Source organism: Colias philodice, chromosome 5 (genome assembly GCF_061535455.1).
Source record: "Colias philodice isolate Cphi_HAF_F1 chromosome 5, ilColPhil1 Martin Lab GWU primary, whole genome shotgun sequence".
Classification (NCBI taxonomy): domain Eukaryota; kingdom Metazoa; phylum Arthropoda; class Insecta; order Lepidoptera; family Pieridae; genus Colias; species Colias philodice.
The window spans coordinates 477288-501799 of record NC_143090.1 but is presented as its reverse complement, the minus strand read 5'-3'; the positions used below and the strand labels follow the sequence as shown (position 1 = coordinate 501799).

At 32.9% G+C, this 24512-nt stretch overlaps 1 protein-coding gene across 1 annotated transcript; it reads left to right on the top strand.

Moving 5' to 3' along the window:
• The first annotated feature begins 902 nt into the window (after positions 1–902).
• On the top strand, positions 903–23350 carry LOC149488194 (scavenger receptor class B member 1-like). Its single transcript, XM_089695202.1, has 11 exons — positions 903–970; positions 13783–13850; positions 15674–15768; positions 18048–18211; positions 18831–18978; positions 19469–19666; positions 19934–20052; positions 20434–20702; positions 21639–21757; positions 22181–22306; positions 22571–23350. The coding sequence occupies exons 2-11, from the start codon at positions 13802–13804 to the stop codon at positions 22811–22813; spliced, it is 1530 nt and encodes a 509-aa protein (XP_089551328.1). The 5' UTR covers positions 903–970; positions 13783–13801; the 3' UTR covers positions 22814–23350.
• Positions 23351–24512: the final 1162 nt, after the last annotated feature.

The window sequence follows — 24512 nt, the reverse complement described above, 5'->3', positions numbered from 1 at the left end:
CTATGCGAAAATAATGCGTGGAAAATGCGTTTATACATGGGAAATGATATAGGAATATGCCCTGGGCTATATCTGACTGGTCAGTTCTCAGTAGACTATCGACTAGGCTGTGGTAACTACAGATTTTCTTGCCGGAGAACCATTCTGAAACTGCTTTCTGCTGGTAATTTATGGTAAATATAAATCTACGATAATTTAAAGTGCATCTAAAATAAGTCTAATTGAATAAATAAATGTTTGTGTTTGTGATCCGGGTCGTCGGTGTTATTAGAATTTAGCAGCTGCCATATTTAGAAAAATGTACAAACAATGGAGAACGAATCCTTATATTATTATGTCATACAATTAAAAATTGGTACGAATATATGGAGCACTATTATATAAATGACTTGTATATTTCAGTACTTGTGTTTTTGAGATCTTTGACCCTAAATGATTTTTTTGGATGCGCGGCGCTTTTCATACCTACTTCGTTTAAAATAGTGTTCCAAAAATTTTAACTAATTTCAGCATTGTGCGAATTTATGTAATAATAATATCCTTGCTTTCAGCGATTTTGCCTCATTAAACCATAAATATTTTTCTATATGTACATAAATACATTCACCATAGCTAAGTGCTCCACAACTTCACATATTATATTTTGCACATAGTTAATCATCATCATCACCATTTTCCCACTAAAGGAATATCATAAAAATCTCATTTTTAGCAAAAGGTTTAGTTATAATGCGTGGCATGGCCAAGTGCGTCAATAATTTAAATATGTATATGTAATCAATATCGATTATATTGTTTTAATTATAGTGTTGTGTAAACAAGGATCGGCGAATTCAGTGGATAAACTACTCAAAAGTTTATTATTACAAACTAGTTTTAAATCAAGTTCATTCAAAGTTTTTAATCGCGAAAGGGTGAACGTGTTTAGATTGACGTCAATTTATTTGTTTGTGTCAACGAGAAACTTTGCGTAAGTTACTTTCAAGCGATTTAAAGAAAATTTGTTTGTTTATTATGCTAATTTTAAGAAAATATTTTGCACGCCTCATAAGCGAAGCGTTGAGGTGGGTACTACTGTCACTTCGCGCAAAACATCTGATTTTTCAAACTTAAAATGTCTTTATGTATCATACATTGCACTTGTAAGATAATACATACACACACATATTAAGAAAAAACACTATTTTTAACATTCATGATATTTTTGATGTCATTTTTGTTATTTAAACTAGTTAAAAAACAGTTTAAAAAAGTTCTGTCTTGGACGTCCGTGTGTCTGTATGTGCGGAGGATTTTCTTGTTAACACGATAGCGACCGAAATACTTTACTAATCGAGTCTTTTTTTTTCTCTTACGCTTGAGTATGCTCAGGAATAGAACCCTTTCATTTTTCAGGGTCTGATTCGATGTGGTTTAATTGTTATTAAATAAACAAAAATAATAATTAATAAATAATTATTAAAAAAAATTATGAGGCGTGCACTTTTGGATTTTCCAAATTATTTTTGTTATTATATCAATGGGAAGGTGATTGCAATAATCAATTAGATTAGGCGAATGTTAATATATTAGATATGTAATAAATTTTTTGTTATTTAATTGTGTATTTTCTTCTTATATTTTTTATACCGGATAAACCTGAAGGAATTTTGGATATTAAGTTTTTTTTTGTAGCTTTTTTTAAGTTATTAATATCTAAGAATAGAGTGAAGCGAGTAAGAGCTAGGAGAAAATAAAAATTAGAGAGGCTTTTAATTATAACTTGACTAAAAATATTTATTCTTTCTGCTCTAAAGCATTGACAAAGAGCAGTATTTTGGGTAAGTTAAAAAATGCATTTATCACGACGTTTAGAAATTTTAAAGATTACATTCAAAATCTAAGTGGCCTTAAAATTTACAGATATGATGTATTTTGCAAAGATTAGAAGAAACAAATTGCAGCTACGCTTCGTGCTTTGCGTGAATTGAGATTTTTATCAGTTTTTTTAAATGTTAACAGTTAGGTTTTACATATTTAGAAAAATCAAATAGACCGAGAATCATTTCAATTCATTCATTCATTTCATTCATTCGTTCTCGGATATAAGTGGTATAAGTTTTTATTTGACTTGACTATCTTCCTTTTATCTATACTAGAGTCGTTTTCAAAATAATTGTACATTACTACAAAATGTTTGTCCCCCTAAAAAATCTTCGAAAAAAATATGGTTACGACTGAAATAAATCATTGTTAACGTTTTACAGACTAAACTTAAGCATACTGCATATCATTTCTGATAAAAAGCAATGAATTGCGATTCAAATTCTTACATAAATTTAATGTGAAAATAAGGTAACAAAAAAAGCTCCATACATTTTTTTATTGTCCCCTATGTGGACGACAATGAAAACCAATATTTTTATCAGAATTTTTGTATGAAACTTCCTATTTTTTTGTATCATAATTAAAAAACAATGTTTGAAGTGTTATATCTGATAGATTAAACTATTTAAATTACCTTAAATAAACGAAGAATTACATATTATAAAAATGTCCCTATCAATCGTTACAATTTCGTGACACTGATTTATTGACATAATTAACCAACTTCTTGTATCACAAAGAAGAGGAATCTAACTCTAATCATTGGCAACACTGGACATGTCACGAAAAGTAAGGTCACATTAACGCGCCGCCATTTTGTTCGTCGTCCAGACATGGAAGAAGTCCAGTAGTGTGCTGTGCAAAAAATTTAGTTACAATTTCCTAACGACGTATTCTCAACAAAAGTAAGTACATTTTGAAGAATTCACCTACCGCAATTGTAATATACTTAAATTATGACTAGAGTAATAGATTACACTTTCAATCTAATGGTAAATGTGATTATGTTTTGTGTAAAAGTATTTCTTAGGTTATTTTTTACATGTTACTGACGAACAATTTCTTGACATTTACTGACGTCAGTAAATTGTAGACGGTAAAGCTGCGGTCTCATGTGTAAAGTATGAAAATAAGATATTAAAATGTGTGTTAAATTAATGTAACGAATAAAAATAAAGGAGAAAAACAATAAATCTCTCAAGATTATTTTTTTGTAACTACAGGCCATACTTTTTTAAACCATGATGTAGGGTTAGTAAAGTCGGGCTTAGGGACTTGACTTTTCCTGGGATCTGATAACTTTATTATAGTGAAAGCGGATCAGTGAGTCTTGGCCTCCAATTTTACAAGTGGTTTCTGATGGGATAACGCTTGCCTTATTGCATTTAGTGTTGATCGCTTTTCCACCCACACGAGTGATGCCTACTTTTGTTTTTATTTTTATTCAAAATACATATATCCAACAGCTTTTTTTAGTATCAGAATGCCGCTAACCGGTGCCGAACGGCAAAAAAATACATTGAAAAACTAAAAAAGCAAAACCCTGAAAAATATGAAAAGAAAGGGAAAAAACACCTCGAGAAAGGCAAAGAAAAATATCAGATCTTAATGACAGTGAAAAAGAAGCTCGAAGACAAAAATGGAAAGAAGCTAATGATAGAAGAAAAGAAAAGGAAAAGCAAACAGAGAGTTATAAAAATTGATTGTTTGTTGATTATTTTGTAACTAAATATATATATTTTTTTAACTAGTGACTTCTTACTTTTTTATATGTTATATTACCTTATTCTGAATACAGCCTTACTTTTACAACTTCCTGACATTTCCTAACGAAACAGTTTACTGACAATTTCGTGACGTACAAATATTTTGAAAATGACCCACTAATATTATAAAGAGGAAAAGTTTGTAAGTATGTATGTATGTATGTATGTATGTATGGTTTTCACGCAAAAACTACTGGACCGATTTCAAAAATTCTTTCACCATTAGAAAGCTGCATCTTTACTGAGCAACATAGGCTATATTGCATTTTCAAAAAAATTAGAGATCCTTACCAAAAATGCAATAATGTAACCCAAGGTGTAAAAAAATCCTCAATAAAACTTCTGTCATCGCGTGCGCTGCGGAATCTATTGAAGATAGAACAAAAAAATGTTCTACGGTATTATAGAATGGATCAATATCTACAAGAAAGTCCGCGATACCATATGTCCATCTTCAGTAATTATGTTACTACAACAACTTTTTTACGTTTTCAAAGTAAATAGAAGTGCCGACAGTAATCAAACCATGTTATCCATACACATATATTAATCCTTATCCCATTAAATGATGTTTTATTATAGACTGTTTCAATACCAGCAAAATACTTTTTAAATGAAAAGAATTGGATATCCCATTCAAAAGATATAACGAATTTTTAAAAGTGTCAATCTACAGAAAATAGTAGGTATACTGTTCGAGCAGGCCGTAGTGCGGGGGTCACGGAGGAATTCTACCAATATGCGTCTTGACGGAACACAGTGGGGTTTTGGTCGGTAGGAATCCGACATAACCCACGGCCCCTCCCCCGGAGGCCGTGGGTATCTATGAAAGATTTCCCCACTAAAACAAAAAAAAAAAGGCCGTAATGCGGGACGGGGTAAAGGTGATTTTCATGTGATTAAAAATTAAACCTATAGTCCGACCTATAATAGACTTTTCACTGTAACGATATCGCTATCTATGCGGGTGAAACCGCAGGGCATTGCTAGTTATAAATATTTTGTTATGGAATGAATCCTTGTCATATATACCTTGATAATAAATATTGATCCAGCAGTTTTGAAGCAAACAACATTATTAAAATATTTAATGTGTATGGACTTGCAATTTTTATAATTGCTGCAATATTGTAATAATTGCAATATTATGATGATAATTATTGCGAATTTTCAATGTTAGCAATTTAATTATTTATTTGTACAGTTTAGCTATTTATGCAGTTGTTTTTCTCTTTTTATACACTAAATTCACATACACCTTCTTGGTGACTATTCTATCTTGATACGTGGGAACCATTATTTAAGACAATGCATAATAAAATTATAAAGAAGTGTTTTTATTATATTTGTTGAAAAGCAATTAGATGTGTGATTGGTTTTTCGTAGTACATACATGTACTACGAAAAACCAATCGCCAGTAGGTATTAAACGATTTTTGTTGGTGTGTCACTCACCATGCTTAGTAAGCAAAGCTGCTGAAACTTAATGATTGCGGTTTCTAACAAAAATACAGATTATTATTTGTTTATTCATTTATTTATTTAAACTTTATTGTAGGTACATATATGTATACCAGGCACAGAAAGGCGGCCTAAGCAATCTCCCTGTTGTTTTTATTTTCGATAAAAAATTGATTTTATTTCAAATTATTGTTTGTGGTACGAAATATTTCGTATCCAAGATAGATTGGACATCTCTGCCAAAAGTTGTAGTTGATGGGGTTGCAATACCATATCGCAATGAAATTAAGTGTTTAGGGATTTGGATCGATTCATGCTTAACTTGGAAAAATCAAATAAACGAAGTGCGTAAAAAGGTTTTCGCTGCTGCTAGTTCTATTCGCCGGCTACGCAACTTTCTGCCAATACCAACAAAAATTACGCTCGTTCAAACACTCCTTTTACCTATTATAGATTACTAGCGACCCGCCCCGGCTTCGCACGGGTGCAATGCTGATACTAAATACACTACAGAAAAACTGTGAACGTTGTATATAAAAACATAGCGGCCCGCGGGCGGCCGGCCGGTACCGCCGCAAACGCTACGTCCCGCAATTTTTAAATCTGTAATATCTTCGAAAATATTCACTTAAATCATACGGTGTAAAGGGCCATATAGATCTATATTAAATAAACAATGTATTCAAGGTATTTAATTGGTTAAGGATTAATGCTGTATTGGTTAAAATCGCATTGAAAATTAGCCAATATTTGTCGTAAAAAGTAAATGACAAAAAAAAGTTATCGTGGGTTATCCATAAGAGATAGACATATAAGTACCATCGCGGACTTTTCTATAGACCTTTTCAATGTGTATAATACTTAGTACATTATTTTGATAAAACTCGTAGGGTTCAGCCTGCGTTTGCAGTGTAAGCGGAAAAAATGTAATTTTTTACGACATCACATCAGAAAACTCAAAAATAACAGTACTTCTCCACTATTTAATGGATGTTATTATACATATAAACCTTCCTCTTGAATCACTCTATCTATTAAAAAAAACCGCATCAAAATCCGTTGCGTAGTTTCAAAGATTTAAGCGTACAAAGGGACATAGGGACATAGGGACATAGGGACAGGGAAAGCGACTTTGTTTTATACTATGTAGTGATGCCGACGCGTGCTATCCTGACCTCTATGAATACCACCTTGACTGCCTTGAGCGACTTCAAAATTTTTGCATAAGATTTGTGTTTGGCTTGCGCAAATACGATCATGTCTCCGAATTTCGTTCTAAGCTTAAATGGCTTCCCATTCGTCTTCGCCGAAATACTCATATCCTTCACCTCCTGTACTGTGTTCTGTTTGATCCGAAAACACCGCAATATTTAAAAGAGAGATTTGAGTTTCTTGTGTCTAATTTCCACCCAATTCGATCATCAAATAAGTCTCGTCTGGTCGTACCAGGGCATGTTAATCATATTTATAATTCTTCCTTCACTGTGTCACACTTCACCATCAGACTATGGAACGATCTACCATTAGACATAAGAGAAGCTCAATCTCTACTCACATTCAAAACACTGCTGAAGCGATTTTACCTGTCCAAGTCATGAACTCAGATCTACCTGTTTCATTTAAGTTAAATATTGCTGTATTGATGCTGTCACCGTATGTGTCTGTTTTTCAACTAGTAAGTAGCTCATTTCTATGTGTATGTATGTGTATATATGTATGTACATAATATGGATGTATATATGTACTTGGTATTTTTATATTATTTTATCTACGTATACTACTTTTATGTATGTATGTATATGTATGTATGTGTTTTAGGTATGTATATGTATGTGTATATTATGGATGTATATATGTTCTTTGTGTTTATACCATTTTATTTATGTATTTTAAACTTTATAAATGCACCCCTTGCCCATAAACTTATACTTACACTGTTTTTCCTTGACCACCAGGTTGTCTGGAAGAGATCGCTGTCTTAGCGATAAGACCGCCTGTTGTGCTCCTGTGTCTATTTCTTTTATATATTTACTTTTGTAATTTTTATTTCTTGGTGCACAATACGATAATTTTTGTTTGTTTTGTTTGTTTGATTTTAGAAGGATCCTACCATTATTTTAAAGAAATCAAATTTGGAAATGCAAATTATTAACACTTATTTATTTTATTATGTTATTAGCTGATTACTTAAATTAAAATAATATTCTTTTTATACATGTTATACGACCTCAAAAAATTACGTACGACCTTTATGTTATGCTATAAAATTATTTGACTAATTATATTTTTTTATCGTCTTATAGATAGTAATTAATAGATACACGTTAGAATAATTGCGCCGAGAATAAAATCAGACTTTAAAGTAATGAAAAACCGTGTAAAATAAACTATAGAATGTCCTTGCGTTTGTACAGCTTCAATGTTAAATTTTACCTATAGTTTTTAATTTACTTTACAAGAAATATATTTTTTTTTAGCTCTACCTTGAATATGTACTATTAAGTACTACATATTTCTATGATCTCTCGATTGAGATCTAGGGTTTACTGCCTACAAAAAATTGGTTCATCTTATTAAAAGATGAGGGTATATTCTTATTATCCCGGAACTTATACCAATAGACGAACTCTGGACATTTTGTTTTGTATCCTTGCCTGCATATTATGTACAGTACTCCAAAATTAATAATGCACATGCAGATCTTCGCCAATTATCGTATTTCCAGAAACATCCGAATCACCCCGAATCATTGACGGTAGCCTGTCAGTCAAAAAATTCAAAAATCCGTCAGTCGTCTTTATATATTGGTGGTGACCGCACGTATTTTCTCTGTGTGGAATTATATAGAGCTGCTGTTACATACCCTTCTTAGTTTTGTTACAAAGTTGAATTTTCTGATAAAATGATTATTTACACAAGTAGCATATAGCAGTGGGGAAAGTGAAAATTAATAAGAGCATAATGAAAGTTCTGACCATTCTACGAATTACGATATCAGAAATATAGATAATCAATGATTCTGATGAAAATCCTTTGGATTGAGATTTTAATGATTAGATTTCATAATTTAAATGTTAACCAGTGTTTGAAAATAATTTTTTTGAATATAAACTTTGTCTTGTTTTAACCTTCCACATATCCATCATTACGCCAGCTTCAGTAAGACCACGGACATATATCAAGACTGTGAGTAAGACACTTTAATAGCTCTAAGTATAGAATTTTCCAAGTAAATCAATACAACAAATATATATTCGCAATCGTGTGGCTTATCCTCGCTATTAACTTACATTGAATTATCGAAACAAAATTCTTTACTTATCTCTTTTACCATAAAATCACAATAAAACTCATAATTCTTATAAACTATGCATAAAGAAAATACATATAACCACTCTATATACATATCGTCTTCGGAGGCTCGAGGAATATGACAGTTGCCGAACAGTGACGAATTTTTCTATGCGCATTATCAGTTTGGGAGTACTGTACTTAAATATTTCTGTCATTTTTCATTGTACAGAGTAATTTAGATCTCGCATTTCACGCCTGGAAGATATTTATAAAAAAGACTAGTCTAGCAGGTCACAACCGATCGATGAACCTTATGTAATTAATGACCTTGTTGATAAGGAAAATCTATAAAAGAAATAGTTTGGAATGCTGATAGTTACCAGCATACAAGTTATTTTCCATATGATATATGATATTGCATTTATAAATAAAGATTGTCTGTCAATCCTTGAGACTTACCGGTCAATCACAGTACGAATTTTGATAAAATTTAGAATGAAAATAGTTTAAGACAACGTGAAATAAATACATTTTCTAGAAATAAACCCTTAAGATTTTTACTAAAGGAATTCATTTTGCTTAAACATTTCATTTATTCATTGTTAATTGGTTTGTTTATTTATTACTTGTTACCACTTTTGAACTACTCATTTTATAAGGAATTAAAATATTTTTTGTTATTGTTATTAAAACATTATATTGTGGAGTATCTAAACGATCATCCTTTTTTATTTGTCTCAATGTACTTTTATTGTATTGTTATGTTTAATATTGTTGTGAATTGTGGTATTTTCCTACTATATTATATCATTGTTGAATTATTAATAACAGATAATATTATATTGTATAAACGTTTTGTATCGCATAAGTGCATTGGTATAGATTTTACATATTACACTTTTCGCCTCAAACTGAACCTTTATTTTTTAACACCTGTTTTTATTATTGTGGTGCAATTAATGATATTGAGAAGATACAATTTAAATGAATATTTATACATACTTTTATACATAATATATATTTCTATTGCCATGTTATCGTTTTATATACAACATTTAACTTTTTATTATATTTATTACCGTTTTTCATTATATTTATTTAATTTCATGTTATTATTATTATTATTTTTAGTGAGTAACATTAGCAATGGTGTTGAATAACCTTATAGTTGGATTGCATAATGTGGGTTCACTGGGCACATTTCATGATGACTTTATTGCGATGGTAGTGCGATATAATTTTGACATTTTCGCCATCAATGAAACGTGGTTACGGGCAGAAGATGACGGTCGCGCTCCTGTTGTTCCCGGATACCGACTGCGGCATGTCCCGCGGCCTGCGACGGTGCGCTCGGGCCGTGGTGGCGGGGTAGGTTTTTATGTCAGGTGTGGTTTAAAGGTTAAAACGATAACCATCCCAATTAATCCAAACTGTGAATCGGTTGAACAAATGTGGCTGAGGTTAGTGGTCAACGGTAAACATATTGCGGTGGGAACAGCCTATCGTCCGCCGTGGCTTAATCTGGATTTGTTTCTGGATACTTTGACTGACACAATAAGTGCACTTGATAAAGTTGATCATTGTGTATTGTTGGGGGATTTCAATGTAAATATGATAAATTGTAATGATTCTAAATCTTTAAAAATAAATGAATTTCTTTCTTCCTTGAGCCTTTCACAGCTTGTTTCTGCTCCTACCCACTTTACTGAAGGCAGTCAAACTCTAATCGATTTAGTTTGCACGGATTTGCAGGCTAGGAACGTTACAGTCGAACCATACAGATCTAGTCTTGGTCATTCTGTCGTTATGTGTGAGTTCAACATAAAAAGAAATAGATTAAAACCTTATGTAACTAAATTCCGTCCTCTTAAATGTATTTGTCGAGAAAGTTTAAATAAAGACCTGAGTAAAATAGATTGGAATAATTTCATGCATCTGGACTCAGTAAATGCAATGGTTGAGGCTTTCTCAAAGTGCATTATTGCGCTGTTTGATTTACATGCACCCATTAGGACAATCGTTTTCAAAGAGCCCTCACATCCCTGGATTACTGACACTATAAAAACCATGATGAAGTTACGCGATGCCGCTTTATCTAAATATCGGAAATCTAAGACAGATTCTAAAAAGGATTACTACCATCAATTGAAATCTCTCGTCGTGTCCTCTTTACATAATGAAAAAGTAGCTTATTTTCGTTTTAGTATAAATGATAAAATAAATGAACCTCAGGTGCTTTGGAAAAATATAAAATCTAATGTTTTACCTCGCAAACAACTAAATGAGCTCCCACCACATCTGTCCTGCCCCAATCAAATAAATCAGCATTTTTTACAAGTCCCAGGTAGTGCTATTGTAGATTCAACGTCCTTAATGTTCTTCGACTCCCATCTGCACAGCGAGGCGGTTTTTGAATTAACAACTGTTTCTGAAGACACTGTGTCAAAATATTTGCTGGGACTCACGTCGAACGCTGGGGGTTGTGATGGAATAAATTTGAATATGCTGCTGCTTACTCTGCCTCACACCTTGAAACCTATAACACAGATTATTAATGGCTCCATTTTGACGTCGACGTTTCCCGATTTGTGGAAAAAAGCATTGGTTCGGCCTCTGCCTAAGAATCGTAACCCTGTTTCATTCAAGGACTTGAGGCCGATAAGTGTTTTGCCGTGCATGTCGAAGGTATTGGAGCGGGTTGTTTGTAGGCAACTTACGGAGTTTATTGAGAACAATAACTTGCTTCCCGTATTTCAGTCTGGTTTTAGGAAATGCCATAGTACCACAACAACTCTGTTGGACGTAACGGACAATGTATTGGCCGCTCAGGATAAGGGTATGTGTACCATCCTTGTGCTGCTTGATTTTTCCCGAGCATTTGATTGTATAAGTATTCCTTTGCTTCTGTCGAAACTGCGTTACTATGGCTTTAGCCATAGCACAGTACACTGGTTTCACAGTTATTTATACAACCGTCAGCAGAGTGTCGAAATCAGATTGGATGATGGTAGCTCCGTATTTTCAGATTTTGGTCTTCTTGATAGAGGTGTTCCCCAAGGCTCTATTCTGGGCCCCATCCTATTTATTTTATACTCGGCCGATATAGTTAATTCAATAAAAAAGTGTAAGTTCCACATTTATGCCGATGATACTCAGGTTTATATTTCTTTCTTTCCGAATGATTTTGATAATGCTATAAAACACTTGAATGATGACCTTTCACGTATTGCAGATTGGGCTGACACAAATGCTTTGGTGTTAAATCCTGATAAGACAAAGTATATGTTATTCGGTGCAAAAAAGTATATCACATCTATGCCACCTTTTGATGTTAAAATCGTAGGTAAGACAATCCAGAGAGTTTACGAGGCGCGCAATCTAGGTCTTTATGTAGATAGCTCACTAAGATATGAGAAACATATCACTAACACAGTTAGTAATTGCTTTTTCCGTTTAAAAACTTTGTATAGAGTGCGTCCATACCTGTCGGAGGACCTTCGAGTGCGTTTGATAGAATCTTTGGTTCTATCTAAACTTAATTACGGTGATACTGTCTACGGTCCACGTCTCATGGCCAGAACCGAAAGGCTCGTACAAAGAGTACAGAATGCGTGTACGCGCTACTGTTACACAATTCCACCTCGCAGTCACGTCACGCCATTCTTAAATAATCATGGAATTCTCAAGCTAAAGGCAAGGCGCCAATTGCATCTGGCGTCTCTTATGTTTGGGATTATCAAGACGCGTACGCCCATTTACCTTTATGAAAAGTTAAACTGGACAACCAATAATCGGGATGTTGCGTGCAGAAGTTGCGCTCAGCCACTTATTATTCCTCAGCATAGATCGACTACTTTTAGAGGCAGCTTCCGCTATGCAGCATCAAAAATATGGAACGACTTGCCCCCACCGATTAGGTTATTGGTTAATATTAACACGTTCAAGAAACACCTTAAAAACTACTTGATCGATGAGCAGCGTAGGATAAGCTAGTGTCCAGTTTCTGTTTCTGTTTTCGTGTTCTGTTCTCTCACTGAATTTTATTATTATATTTGATGTGTTTGTAGCTTTGGACAATGTTCTTTATTTTAGGCCTGCGTGTAATTTAATATGATATAATGTAATGTATATATGTACCTATATCTGTTTTATTGTATTATTTTATTATATTATTTTATAATTATATATGATATTTATATATATGATTTTCATACACTCAAAATGCACTACCTACTTATTATAAACACTATTTTAATTATTATTATCATTGCGTCGTCTCACGTCCGTGAGTCGGATCTTAAAGGGATCTTGTTGAAAACCAGCGCCAGGCATAATATGCCTGGCACATGCTGAACTTGGTCCTTTTTGGCGATACGGGGGCACTTTCATATTACATTGATTTATTTTTTGTTTTATTTTATTATTGTTTTCCATTTCTTTTTTGTATGTTTTTGTTTTGCTTTTATTAATGTTTTGTGATGATTGTGTCTTACTGATTGCCGAATAAACGTATTTTCTTTCTTTCTTTCTTTCTTTCTTTCTTTCTTTCATTTGTGGTTGGTTGTAGCCAAGGGGCTTTATGTTGAAAATCAAATAAAAAATAAACCGACAAAATCCAACTTTTTTACCAGTACAATAATTTAATATCCTGGTTGATCGATATTATTAATTCTATATTATTTAATGTGATTATAATTAACTAGCTAATCAAATAATATGCATGTAAAGTGTTCTCACGCTTTTTTGGAATCATTAACTCATTTATTGCAGTTAAGTGCGGTTGTCCCTCCAGACACATAAAACTGAAAGAATAGAATAAATTCGATTGCTCTGGCGGGTCACGAGTGGCTGAGTTGGTCAGGCATCCGCCCCGGAATGGCGCGAAAGGATGCGGGTTCGAGTCCCGCCTCGTGATCGAATTTTTTCTATTCTTTATAAATTTATATTTATAAAGCATTTGAATGCCATAAAACCAAAAATATAAATTCAACAAAAAGGTCGTGTTCCATCGTTACAATATTGTATTCACGGAAAAGTGCTTCATATTGGTTGAAATGGTTGTTAATCATCTCAATAGATGGCGCGCGGTGTGTCCCTCCAGACACATAAAACTGAAAGAATAGAATAAATTCGATTGCTCTGGCGGGTCACGAGTGGCTGAGTTGGTCAGGCATCCGCCCCGGAATGGCACGAAAGGATGCGGGTTCGAGTCCCGCCTCGTGATCGAATTTTTTCTATTCTTTATAAATTTATAAATTAGTATTATGTTTGCACATTTACAGTTTTTTAAACTATGTTTTGTGTCTGCTAATTAGAGAATTATTACATGATTTATATTTTAAATTTAAGACTATGTCGCAGTCATATATCTGCTCTAATTCTATTTTATTTTCAGATAGTACATTCGCTCCAAGATGAAACATAATGACGAAAAATGTAAAAAATGTACAACACAGAGTTATTGTAAGTACAATATATTTTATGGTCAATTAAATATTATATTCCGATACAGAATATATAATTTACATAACAAGCCCTACAAGTTCATTGAATTATATAAAACGTGGTCAGGGTCAATACTACTTTTAGTAATAAAAAAATATACACATTAATAAAATTGTAATGTCTGTCTGTGATTTCAAAAGTCTGCATGGGTTTATCAATCTCTCATATGATTATCAATAGCTGTCACTAAAAAACGGTCAAGGGAGGAATTAAATATTCTTTAAAAATATTTTTTTAGTACAAAACAATACAAATCTTTTGCTTGATTAATGTTCACCATAAGAACCATACATCTCAAGGGACCCTGTTGTAACAGCATATATCATCAAAGATTAAAAATATCATAGATGCGTCATAAATTTTACAAAAAAAATCTATCAATGGAAGGAGATGCGCATAATATAAACTACCTACTGCATACGGATAGTCCAGATCTAGATTTTGATTTCTGTCTAGCTTCCGCCCGCGGCTTCGTCCGCGTGGTGTTTTTTCGCAATAAAAGATAGCCTTTGTTCTTTCTCAGGGTCTAAAGATTGTCTGTGTCAAATTTCATCAAAATCAGTTGAGAGGTTTAAGCGGGAAAGCGTAACAGACAGACAGACAGAGTTACTTTCGCATTTATAATATTAGTAGGGATGATATTTAGTAAATTTTCCCTTCAGTTGGTATATCCAAATTCCAACATGTATTTGTAGGTAATAGGTATACGGTTAAGGTTATGTGAAATGCTTCGTTGCACGTGTGATTCCACACAATGAGAAGGTCAAATTATTATAAGATAGGATGAGAATATCATTTATCGAAACAATTTAAGTAACAGAAAAAACATATGATATTGTTATATAAAGAACCAGTTTAGGTATACAGCAACAAATTCTCGTAGAGTATTTGGATAATTATTACCAATAAACTATTAGACTACAGGCCCATGTTGAAAAAAATATTTGAACCACCGTATAAAAATGGTGGTCCACAAAGTTGCAATTTATTTTTATTTTCCGACAATTACGGCATCTGTGTCATACTATTTCAATACTGCTTTTAATTCATTATTCCGCAACGCCGTACAAAAATCATGGAGATAAGGGGAAAAAAATCTCTACCTGTACTTTCGAATTCTCATCTGCACTCAGTTGGACGGCTTACAAGTGACGTCATAGTGCTGAATCTTATTATTTTATGCTCTTATATCGTTCTAGATAGGTCACCTGGTGGTTCGAATGAACCATTTTTTTTTCAACATGGGCCTGTAGTCTATATTATTATTTAAGAACCGGTTTCTCTTTGACAGTTTATGATTATGATTTTAGCGGATTTATTTAAATTAATTGTATACTAATTAGTGTTATTTTTATAGTATGTAAATTCTTGTCATTGTTTGCATAATTTATTTTTTAATTTATGTGTATAAGTTTATCGTAGACCTTTGACAGAGACCTATTTGTAAGGGCTTTGTATATATTTTTATTAGTACTTGTATGCATTTCTTAAAAACCTTACATAATATTATAAATTAATTATACTTATGTCCGTAGTATATAATATGTTGTGTACATAATATAAATATTGCAATTGACGAATATTAGCCGAATGTAAGCATTTTAACCGACTTAAAAAAATCGTGTAGGTGAATCGATTTATTTTATGTGTATCTTGTTTTTATAGTATCCCTATAAATCCATACTTAAGTAATTACATTACGCCAGCTGCAATAGTACATAGGTAATATAAGTTTATTTTGTTAAAAACAAACTTATCAAAATTTCTTCATTTGTTTCTAGGTAAGCTATCTATCTGCACTACGGTTGGCTTCGCATTTTTGGGCCTGTCCGTTTTGATCTGTTTCATCAACCCTGCGCATATAATGTCTACTTATGTGAGTTTATATTGAATTATTTTTTGGTAAATTTCAAGGTCGCGTCATGGCACTACCGTCACGTCATGGAGTAAGGTGACGATATTGGTATCTTTGAATCTTGCCAAAGAAGTTTCACTTCTGACACTTGTGCTCGGCACACACGCTTTTATTTTGTCTATTTTCACTTTCCACACGTGTTTATTTCTGTATATTTCAAATTTTTAACACTTATTTATCTAGTCCAGGCGGACCCAAATGCAAAAATCACATATAATCCGTTCATCCGTTTTTGTGTTAAAAGTTGTGTATAAACTAAAATGAAGTACCTAATATATAAAATTGATTGACATGTCAAGTTACATATTGAGTTGAGTCTTCATTAAAAGCAATTTAGCATGCAACTATGTATTAGGATAACTATGTTTTTTTCCAAGCTTCTCAATAATTATATGATATAGGAAATAATACTGGTCGTAATAATTTACTATTAGCCGATCCAATGATGGCGCCATAAAAATAACTTGAAACTAAACTATTCACGTGTGAACAGCGTTAACTTCCACGTGATTCTGCAACTGTTTATAAATTTAATTGTTTTTTTTTAAATCTAACATATTGCACGCCTCATAAGCGAAGCGTTGAGGTGGGTACTACTGTCACTTCGCGCAAAACATCTGATTTTTCAAACTTAAAATGTCTTTATGTATCATACATTGCACTTGTAAGATAATACATACACACACATATTAAGAAAAAACACTATTTTTAACGTTCATGATATTTTTGATGTCATTTTTGTTATTTAAACTAGTTAAAAAACAGCTTAAAAAAGTTCTGTCTTGGACGTCCGTGTGTCTGTATGTGCGGATCCTTTTTCTTGTTAACACGATAGCGACCGAAATACTTTACTAATCGAGTCTTTTTTTTTCTCTTACGCTTGAGTATGCTCAGGAATAGAACCCTTTCATTTTTCAGGGTCTGATTCGATGTGGTTTAATTGTTATTAAATAAACAAAAATAATAATTAATAAATATTTATTAAAAAAAATTATGAGGCGTGCACTTTTGGATTTTCCAAATTATTAAAAGAATATCTTTATTAAATTCTCCATTCTAACTTTGTATGAATTACTTCGCTACACATACAAACACGCACACACACACTATCTTCTTCTCTTCCAATATGTAAAATTCCCGTGTTACAATGTTTGTTACCATACTCCTCCAACATTGCTTGACCGATTCTCATGAAATTTTCTGTGCATATCGGGTAGGTCTGCGAATCGGTCAACACCTCTTTTTCATACCCCTAAGTGCCATATCACACTAGCGGATTGCGAGCGGTTTCAAAGCGGAGCGGGTGCGCAACGAATACGTTGCGGGCGCGCAACGAACACGCCGCGGTTGCGCAGCGAATTCGTTGCGGACGCGTCATTTTGTATACTCTCGCACAAAAGCCAGCCCTTCCGCCTTGCCTAACTTCCATTCAATATTTCCATCGTTTCTGTAGCACTCAATTTTTTAACCGTACTGTGGAAATGCACTTACTTAACAGTTAACTAAAGATGTAATAACAACTGGAGTTGTTAAAAAAAGGTGCTATAAAATTGAATTACTAGGACTTTTAGAATGTACCATACATTCCAAAAGTATGTAACGACTGACCAGTATAATCTCTCCCATAGCAACGTATGTTATAAAGAGATTTTGTGAACCTAATTATGAGCAAAGTGATAGTGAGTTGCTGGTTGCTTGATAAAATTTTCTATTCACTGCTATTTATCTAATAATAAGATAGCCCTGTTTTAGTTAAGGAGCTTTAACATTTATTTCACTAATGAACTTTCTTAATGAGCAATTAAGTTATCTGATTGCATTTCGACCAAGATTTAATAGATAAAACAATACCCTAAACATTAACATGTTATGAAACTCGTAAAAAATAATGATCTCATAATTATTATACTATCACAAGTTATAAGTAACAACCAGCACGGATTCCATTTTGTTAATGAGTGTACATGACTGCGACGTAAACGTTGCGCATCTGCCACGCGTCCGCAACGAATTCGCTGCGCAACCGCAACGTATTCGTTGCGCACCCGCTCCGCTTTGAAACCGCTCGCAATCCGCTAGTGTGATATGTCACTTAGTGATAAGAGTAAAGCAGAACAACGCTTTTTGCCTTATTTATCGAATATAATCATTATAAAGACTTATCTTCGTAATATTTTCTTCATAATGTCTTTACATAATATTATTAATTGTAACTAATTAAAAAAACATTAATATTTCAGGTACTACGTCTAACAGAGGGTTCTTACCTCTACGAAATATTACACGAGGAGATACCTTGTGTATATCTGCACATTTATTTATTCAATATAACCAATGGAGACGCTTTCTTATCGGGAAAGGATACCAAGCTAAGAGTGCAAGAAGTTGGACCGTTTACATATCAGTAAGTAGACTTTTCCTTATACCTACTAAATGGTTTTAGTTTGACACGTTCATTGATGATTTTATTAGTGTGGACCTCGTGTTCCTGCGGCTTCACCCGCGTTTTCAAAGGAAAACCCGCATAGTTCCCGTTCCCGTAGGATTTCCGGGATAAAACCTATCCTATGTGTTAATCCAAGTTACCCTCTATATGTGTGCTAAGTTTCATTGTAATCGGTTCAGTAGTATTTGCGTGAAAGAGTAACAAACATCCATACATCCATACTTACAAACTTTCGCCTTTATAATAGTAATAATAGGATAATCATGATCAAATTACATAAATACATAATATACATTAATGTTTGCATTTCACAAGAGATCTGACACTTTTCTAGAGTGAGAATTTCTTCGCCTGTGAATTTCTGTGCACGCATAAAATTTTGATGCCTGACAATAATAGCTGAGAACTGATTCTCTCCTTGCTCGTTAATTTGCACAGGTGTTAAAGATACCTCACATACGCCAAACATAATTTTGTACCTATACAAATTTAATTCATTTTCATTTCAATAAATTGTGAGGATCTACAGAGCTTTGTACTAAGAAAATATACCTAATCATAATATAAATATTTTCAGAGAATTTCGCAAGAATGAAGATATAGAGCTGGATAAAGAAAACGGGGTTTTGAGATATTCCCCAAAATTCAGAACTGAGTTTATAAGAGAAATGTCCATAGCGGATCCGAAAGACGTTGTATTGCAGTTGCCAAATATTCCTATGTTGGTAAGATATTCAAACCAACACTTATTAAACAAGAATAAGGACAAATAATTAATTATTTACTCATAAAATAACCAGTTGAAGCAGTTTGTTAAAAGAGGGAAATAAAAAAAGAGCATGTGTGCCGAGCACACGTGTCAGAATTGAAACTTCTTTGGCAAGATTCAAAGATAGTAAAATCGTCGCTTTTCTCCATGACGTGACGGTATTGCCATGATGCGACCTTGAAATTTTACACTCAACACACCTTAAGAAATTTCACTTCAATAAAGCACTTATAAAGTGAATTCCCATAATTCCAGTAATATAAAAGGCAGATGTAGGTACCTACCCCATTCATTTCAGATACTTACTTTCTTTTTCTGATCATCCTACAATTCTCTATAAAATCCATCTTATTTAGATTGATACTATGAAAACTACTGATAAAATTATCTACTTATCGAAGCAAATGTATTTATTATATATTACTTACTAACCATTCAATTTCCAGGCCCTCGCCACACGCCTATCTACAAACCCGTTCACCCAGTACGGCTACAATATGCTCATCAACCAAATGAACAGCAAGGCCATCATGACCCTGGATGTTCAAAGCTACCTCTGGGGCTGGGACGATCCCATCATCAAAATGTTCAACTCCTTCATCCCTGGTATGATCAACTTCACCAAACTGGGCTTGTTGGACAGGGTAGGTAATTTTGTGTTTATTATTATTAAGCTTTTTATCGTTATTATTATTTAGTTTAGTGAAGCTTAATGAAAACAATACATAGTAGCGGCCTAGTAAATTAGGTATTAACTATGATGTGAAGAACATCAAACCATTTATGGGGCATTTTATCTTTCTGACTTCAAAATTCAATAACCATAGCAAAATACTTGTGGCATCTTTTTTCGTTGTGAAAACTGCGCCACATTATTCGTAGTTTAATTTAAAATTTATTAACCATTTCAGCTGTACGAAAATGAACGATCCAGAATTGAATTGGCGACAGAGGAGCAAGACAAATTTAAAATCAGGAAATATAATGGGGAAGCGGGTCTCAGTATGCATGGTTACGGGACAGCAAAACAGTAAGTAATTATGACTGAATAAAGTTTATCAATGCACTAATGCAGGTGATGTGTGGTCGTTGGTACTATTGCTAATTGTATAGTTTTTCCGAAGCTCTAAGCCACAAGCTTCTCAAATTATACCTAATTAAATAAAATTTCAGTCAATTTTTTAGACACAAATTTTTTTGCACATTCGATTTTGATTTATTTATTTACTCTTTAATAAAACTAAACGAACTTAGCTTCTAAAATATACAAAATAAAGGTAAGAAACAGTGTAGTGTATTCGGCGGCCTTATCACTTAGTAGTAATTTTTTATTTATTGGCTCTGATTAACCACTAACTACAGTTACTTCTACAGCTCTATGTTTCTAAAAATTAATAATTCATATTTACAGAAGTCGCTGCAACACCTTCGAGGACGTCTACGAAGGTCTCGGCTACCCCACTGACCTGACGAAGGAGAAACCTTTGCGAATCTTCCGCTACTCCTTCTGTAGAATCATGGACCTGCAGTACCAGGGCAGCAGGACCATGGAGAACGGTGCTGAGGGCTTCGTGTACAAGTTCAGTAATGACACCTTCACTGCGAACGAGGATAATCAATGTGTGTGTACTATGCCCAAGTGTATAGAAGGATTATCCACTCTCGCACCGTGTTTTTATGGTAAGAAAAAGTTTTATATGTAGCTATTTTTCGAGTCTTTTTCATTGTTTAATTTTCTATTAATTACTTCATATTTATTTAAATGAAATTGAATATTTGAATCCAGTATATCAAGTGCCGTACTAATAATAATTAGAAATAATAGTACTAGAATGGTAATCCATACTAATAAATATTATAAATGCGAAAGTAACTCTGTCTGTCTGTCTGTTACTCAATCACGCCTAAACTACTGAACCAATTTGCATGAAATTTGGTATGGAGATATTTTGATACCCGAGAAAGGACATAGGCTACTTTTTATTGCGAAATATTTACTACGGGCGAAGCCGGGGCGGACCGCTAGTATATTATAAGTAATGTTGCTCTAGCAACAATTTTAATATTCACATTAATAAAAAAGTTCTTAATAAAGCTTATCAGGGAAAATTCTTACGAACGTCTATTAAATATCTAAGACGGTTTTCCTCAAATTGTATAATATTATATTAGCATTAATATAATTTACTAGATTTCCGCCCGCGGCTTCGTCCGCGTTTTCAAAGGAAAAACCGCATAGTTCCCGTTCCCGAGGGATTTTCAGGATAAAACCTATCCTATGTGTTTATCCATATTACCCTCTATATGTGTTTTAAATTTCATTGTAATCGGTTTAGTAGAATTTGCGTGAAAGAGTAACAAAAACACACACACACACACATCATCATCACTAACTTTCGCATTTACATATATTAAGGGCCGATTTTTCAATGCTTGGATAAAACTTATCCGTCCAATAAAGTATTACACGATAATATTAAAATGTCACGTATACTGTTAAATACGGGCAATTATAATACGTTTTTAAAATAGTAGTTTTATACATTATTCCACGAATAAGTTTTAATCGAGGATTGAAAAATCAGCACTAAGTAGTAGGATTGCATTGATCTGCAGAGGCTAGCACGGGCTTGTCCCTGGGACATTACCTGCACGCTGACCCCAAACTGTACGAGCGGGTGGAAGGAATCAAGCCGAATGAAGAGGAACATGACAGCGAGTTTGTTATTGATTCTGTAAGGATCATCTTATTTATCTATCAAATCTAAATAAAAAAAATAATAATTAAACAAATATTTCCCACCCAAATAAAAGTTTTGATACACGCATTTTATCCTATACTTATTATTTTCTAAATTACACTATTTATTAGTGCAAGTTTTAATCAATTTTGTATTAATTTGTGTTAATTTCTAATACTTAAATCTTTTTTAAGCCTATCTATAGTCTATACCAATACAGAAGAAACATTTGTATTTTTGTATGTGTGAATTTTGTTATGAATAAGCTCAAAAATTAATCTATCGATTTTACTAAGGCTTTTACCATTAGTGGGCTACATCCATACCGAAGAAAATAGACTATTTTTTTATTTAGTTTCAGTCTCAGACAACTCCAAAAAATATGATAAGACTTGACGCTTGCTATTTGAATTTCAGAAACTCGGGATAGCATTATCAACTCACTTTTCTCTGCAAGGCAACTTGATCATCACCGATGTACGCTATAACTCTGCCACCAGACCGTTCTCAAACATGATAGTGCCTACTATACGTTTTCATGTTGTAAGTAAAACATAAAATTATATTAAATTGTATTTAAGTTTAATATTTGTAAATCTGTTCTAAACCCCATTCATTGGTTACCAGTACTTTCTAGTTCATAATATGTTTGAATAATTGTTACTCTAAATAGTTAGTACCTACTCAATAATACATTTAAAATATGTGGATGAAATTTTTACATGTTATATTCCATAACATACCTATTTCACGAACATTTTTTGACTACCATGAATGATGAAATTAAGTATTTATTTTTAATTCCAGGTGCAACCAGATCTAATACCATATGTTAAGAAAATTGTCTGGTTCGAGTATATTCTAGGACCCTACTTGCGCACTGTGCCAGCAACTCTATTCTTCATCATAGGTTTCTCTATAGTTATACTAGTAGTAAGGTCCTGCCTTCGTCTGCGTTCCAAACGAGGTCTAGCCTATAAATTAAGCACAACCGTACCGCTTATAGAAGAAAAATCCGACGATTTAACAAAGGTTGATCAATGTCGGTAACATTAATAAATAGGTATTATATAATTAAATAAAATTAACTGAATTGTAGATAAACCTATAGTGCCTATTGCAATTTTTATATTTTATAAAAGTGAAAAATAATTATAGATACTTCATACTTGCCTATAATATTATTATGTTGTAGGTATGTAATATGTACCTACTGTTTAATATAATGTAATCTTAATATAATATAAATCTCGTGTCACAATGTTTGTCTTCAATGGTCTCCTAAACCACTTAACCGATAATAATAAAATTCGCACACCATGTGCAGTTCGATCCAACTTGAGAGATAGGATAGTTTAAACATGTAGGTACCACGGGCGAAGCCGGGGCGGATCACTAGTAGTAATATAGGGTTAGGGGAATTACTCGTGGAATAAGAAAAGATTAATTTCGCATTTATAACATAAGTAGATAATTTTGTGTCTAGTAAATAATGAAATGTAATATAATTCATGAAGATGTGATATTATTTTAATTAAGATAGAGAACCAATATTTTTGTACTTAGCTAAATAAATTTTTATATTGTAATTACTTGTATTATTTGTTTTCCTACGACCTGGGTAAGTTTTTCAAGATGTATGATGATTTTTTTTATTAACTAAGTGCATTAAAGAATGAATGAATAATAATAAAAAAATCAAGGTACACTATATTAGTCCTTATTTATTCTCGGAATAAATCTAGCTTTTCCGCTTCGTCTAAAACCTAATTATTTACAAAAACCTTCCTCTTGAATCACTCTATCTATTAAAAAAACCGCACCCAAATCGGTTGCGTAGTTTTAAAGATTTTTTAAATATTATACTATGTAGTGATGTACTTACTTACTAAATACTAAATAAATTCATACGAGGCACTATCATTATTATGCAAATAATAAGCAGGATAGAATTAAAATGTCAAAAATTACTCATCGAAATTAGCTCAGCCTATACGTAGCTCGAGGCGAACTGGTCAATCCGATACTGTATTGGAACCAATTATTATCCTTGTAATTATTACATAAGTTATGTGACGATTATATTTATATATTTACACGTGTAACAGATAATAGATTTTTAAAGAAATAATTATTTAGCAATATCACTACATAGTATAAAACAAAGTCGCTTTCTCTGTCCCTATGTCTGTATGCGTAAACCTTTAAAACTACGCAACGGATTTTGATGCGGTTTTTTTTATTAGATAGTGTAAGGATAGTGTGATATAATTTATTATGTTTTAGACATAGACACGACGCATGCAGTATTTTATTTCGAACTAAATACTAAACTAAACATATTGACATGAAATCAAACACAAGTATAATAGTTTTGTTCAATCTATTTTCACATAAAAGTTTTCGATATCGATTTGTTTTTTTCAAAGACACAAATAATATGGTTAAAATTACAATTGCAGTTCATTGAGAAGTGTCAATGACTTCCCCTTGACTTCCCTGACGAGATCTCAGAATGACGTGCGTGCGTGATGCGTCAGTTTATAATATTAAGTTCTGACTTTAATGGTGTATTTACACATTAGTCTTATTCGCCTCGTGACTTGACGATACATTCTTCGAACATTCGTATTCGTATTCGATTGTCAAACTGTATTGTATACAAAACAATGCTGTATCTGTCGAACATTCGCTTAACTTAAAATGAATTCAAATTGAATAGATTCGTTTCCAAGCAGACAGACGTGGT

Coding starts and splice junctions, on each gene's coding strand:
- LOC149488194 (XM_089695202.1), top strand. CDS start 13,802: ATGAAACATAATGACGAAAAATGTAAAAAATGTACAACACAGAGTTAT. Junction 13,851..15,673: donor ATGTACAACACAGAGTTATT/GTAAGTACAATA, acceptor ATTTGTTTCTAG/GTAAGCTATCTATCTGCACT. Junction 15,769..18,047: donor CGCATATAATGTCTACTTAT/GTGAGTTTATAT, acceptor TTAATATTTCAG/GTACTACGTCTAACAGAGGG.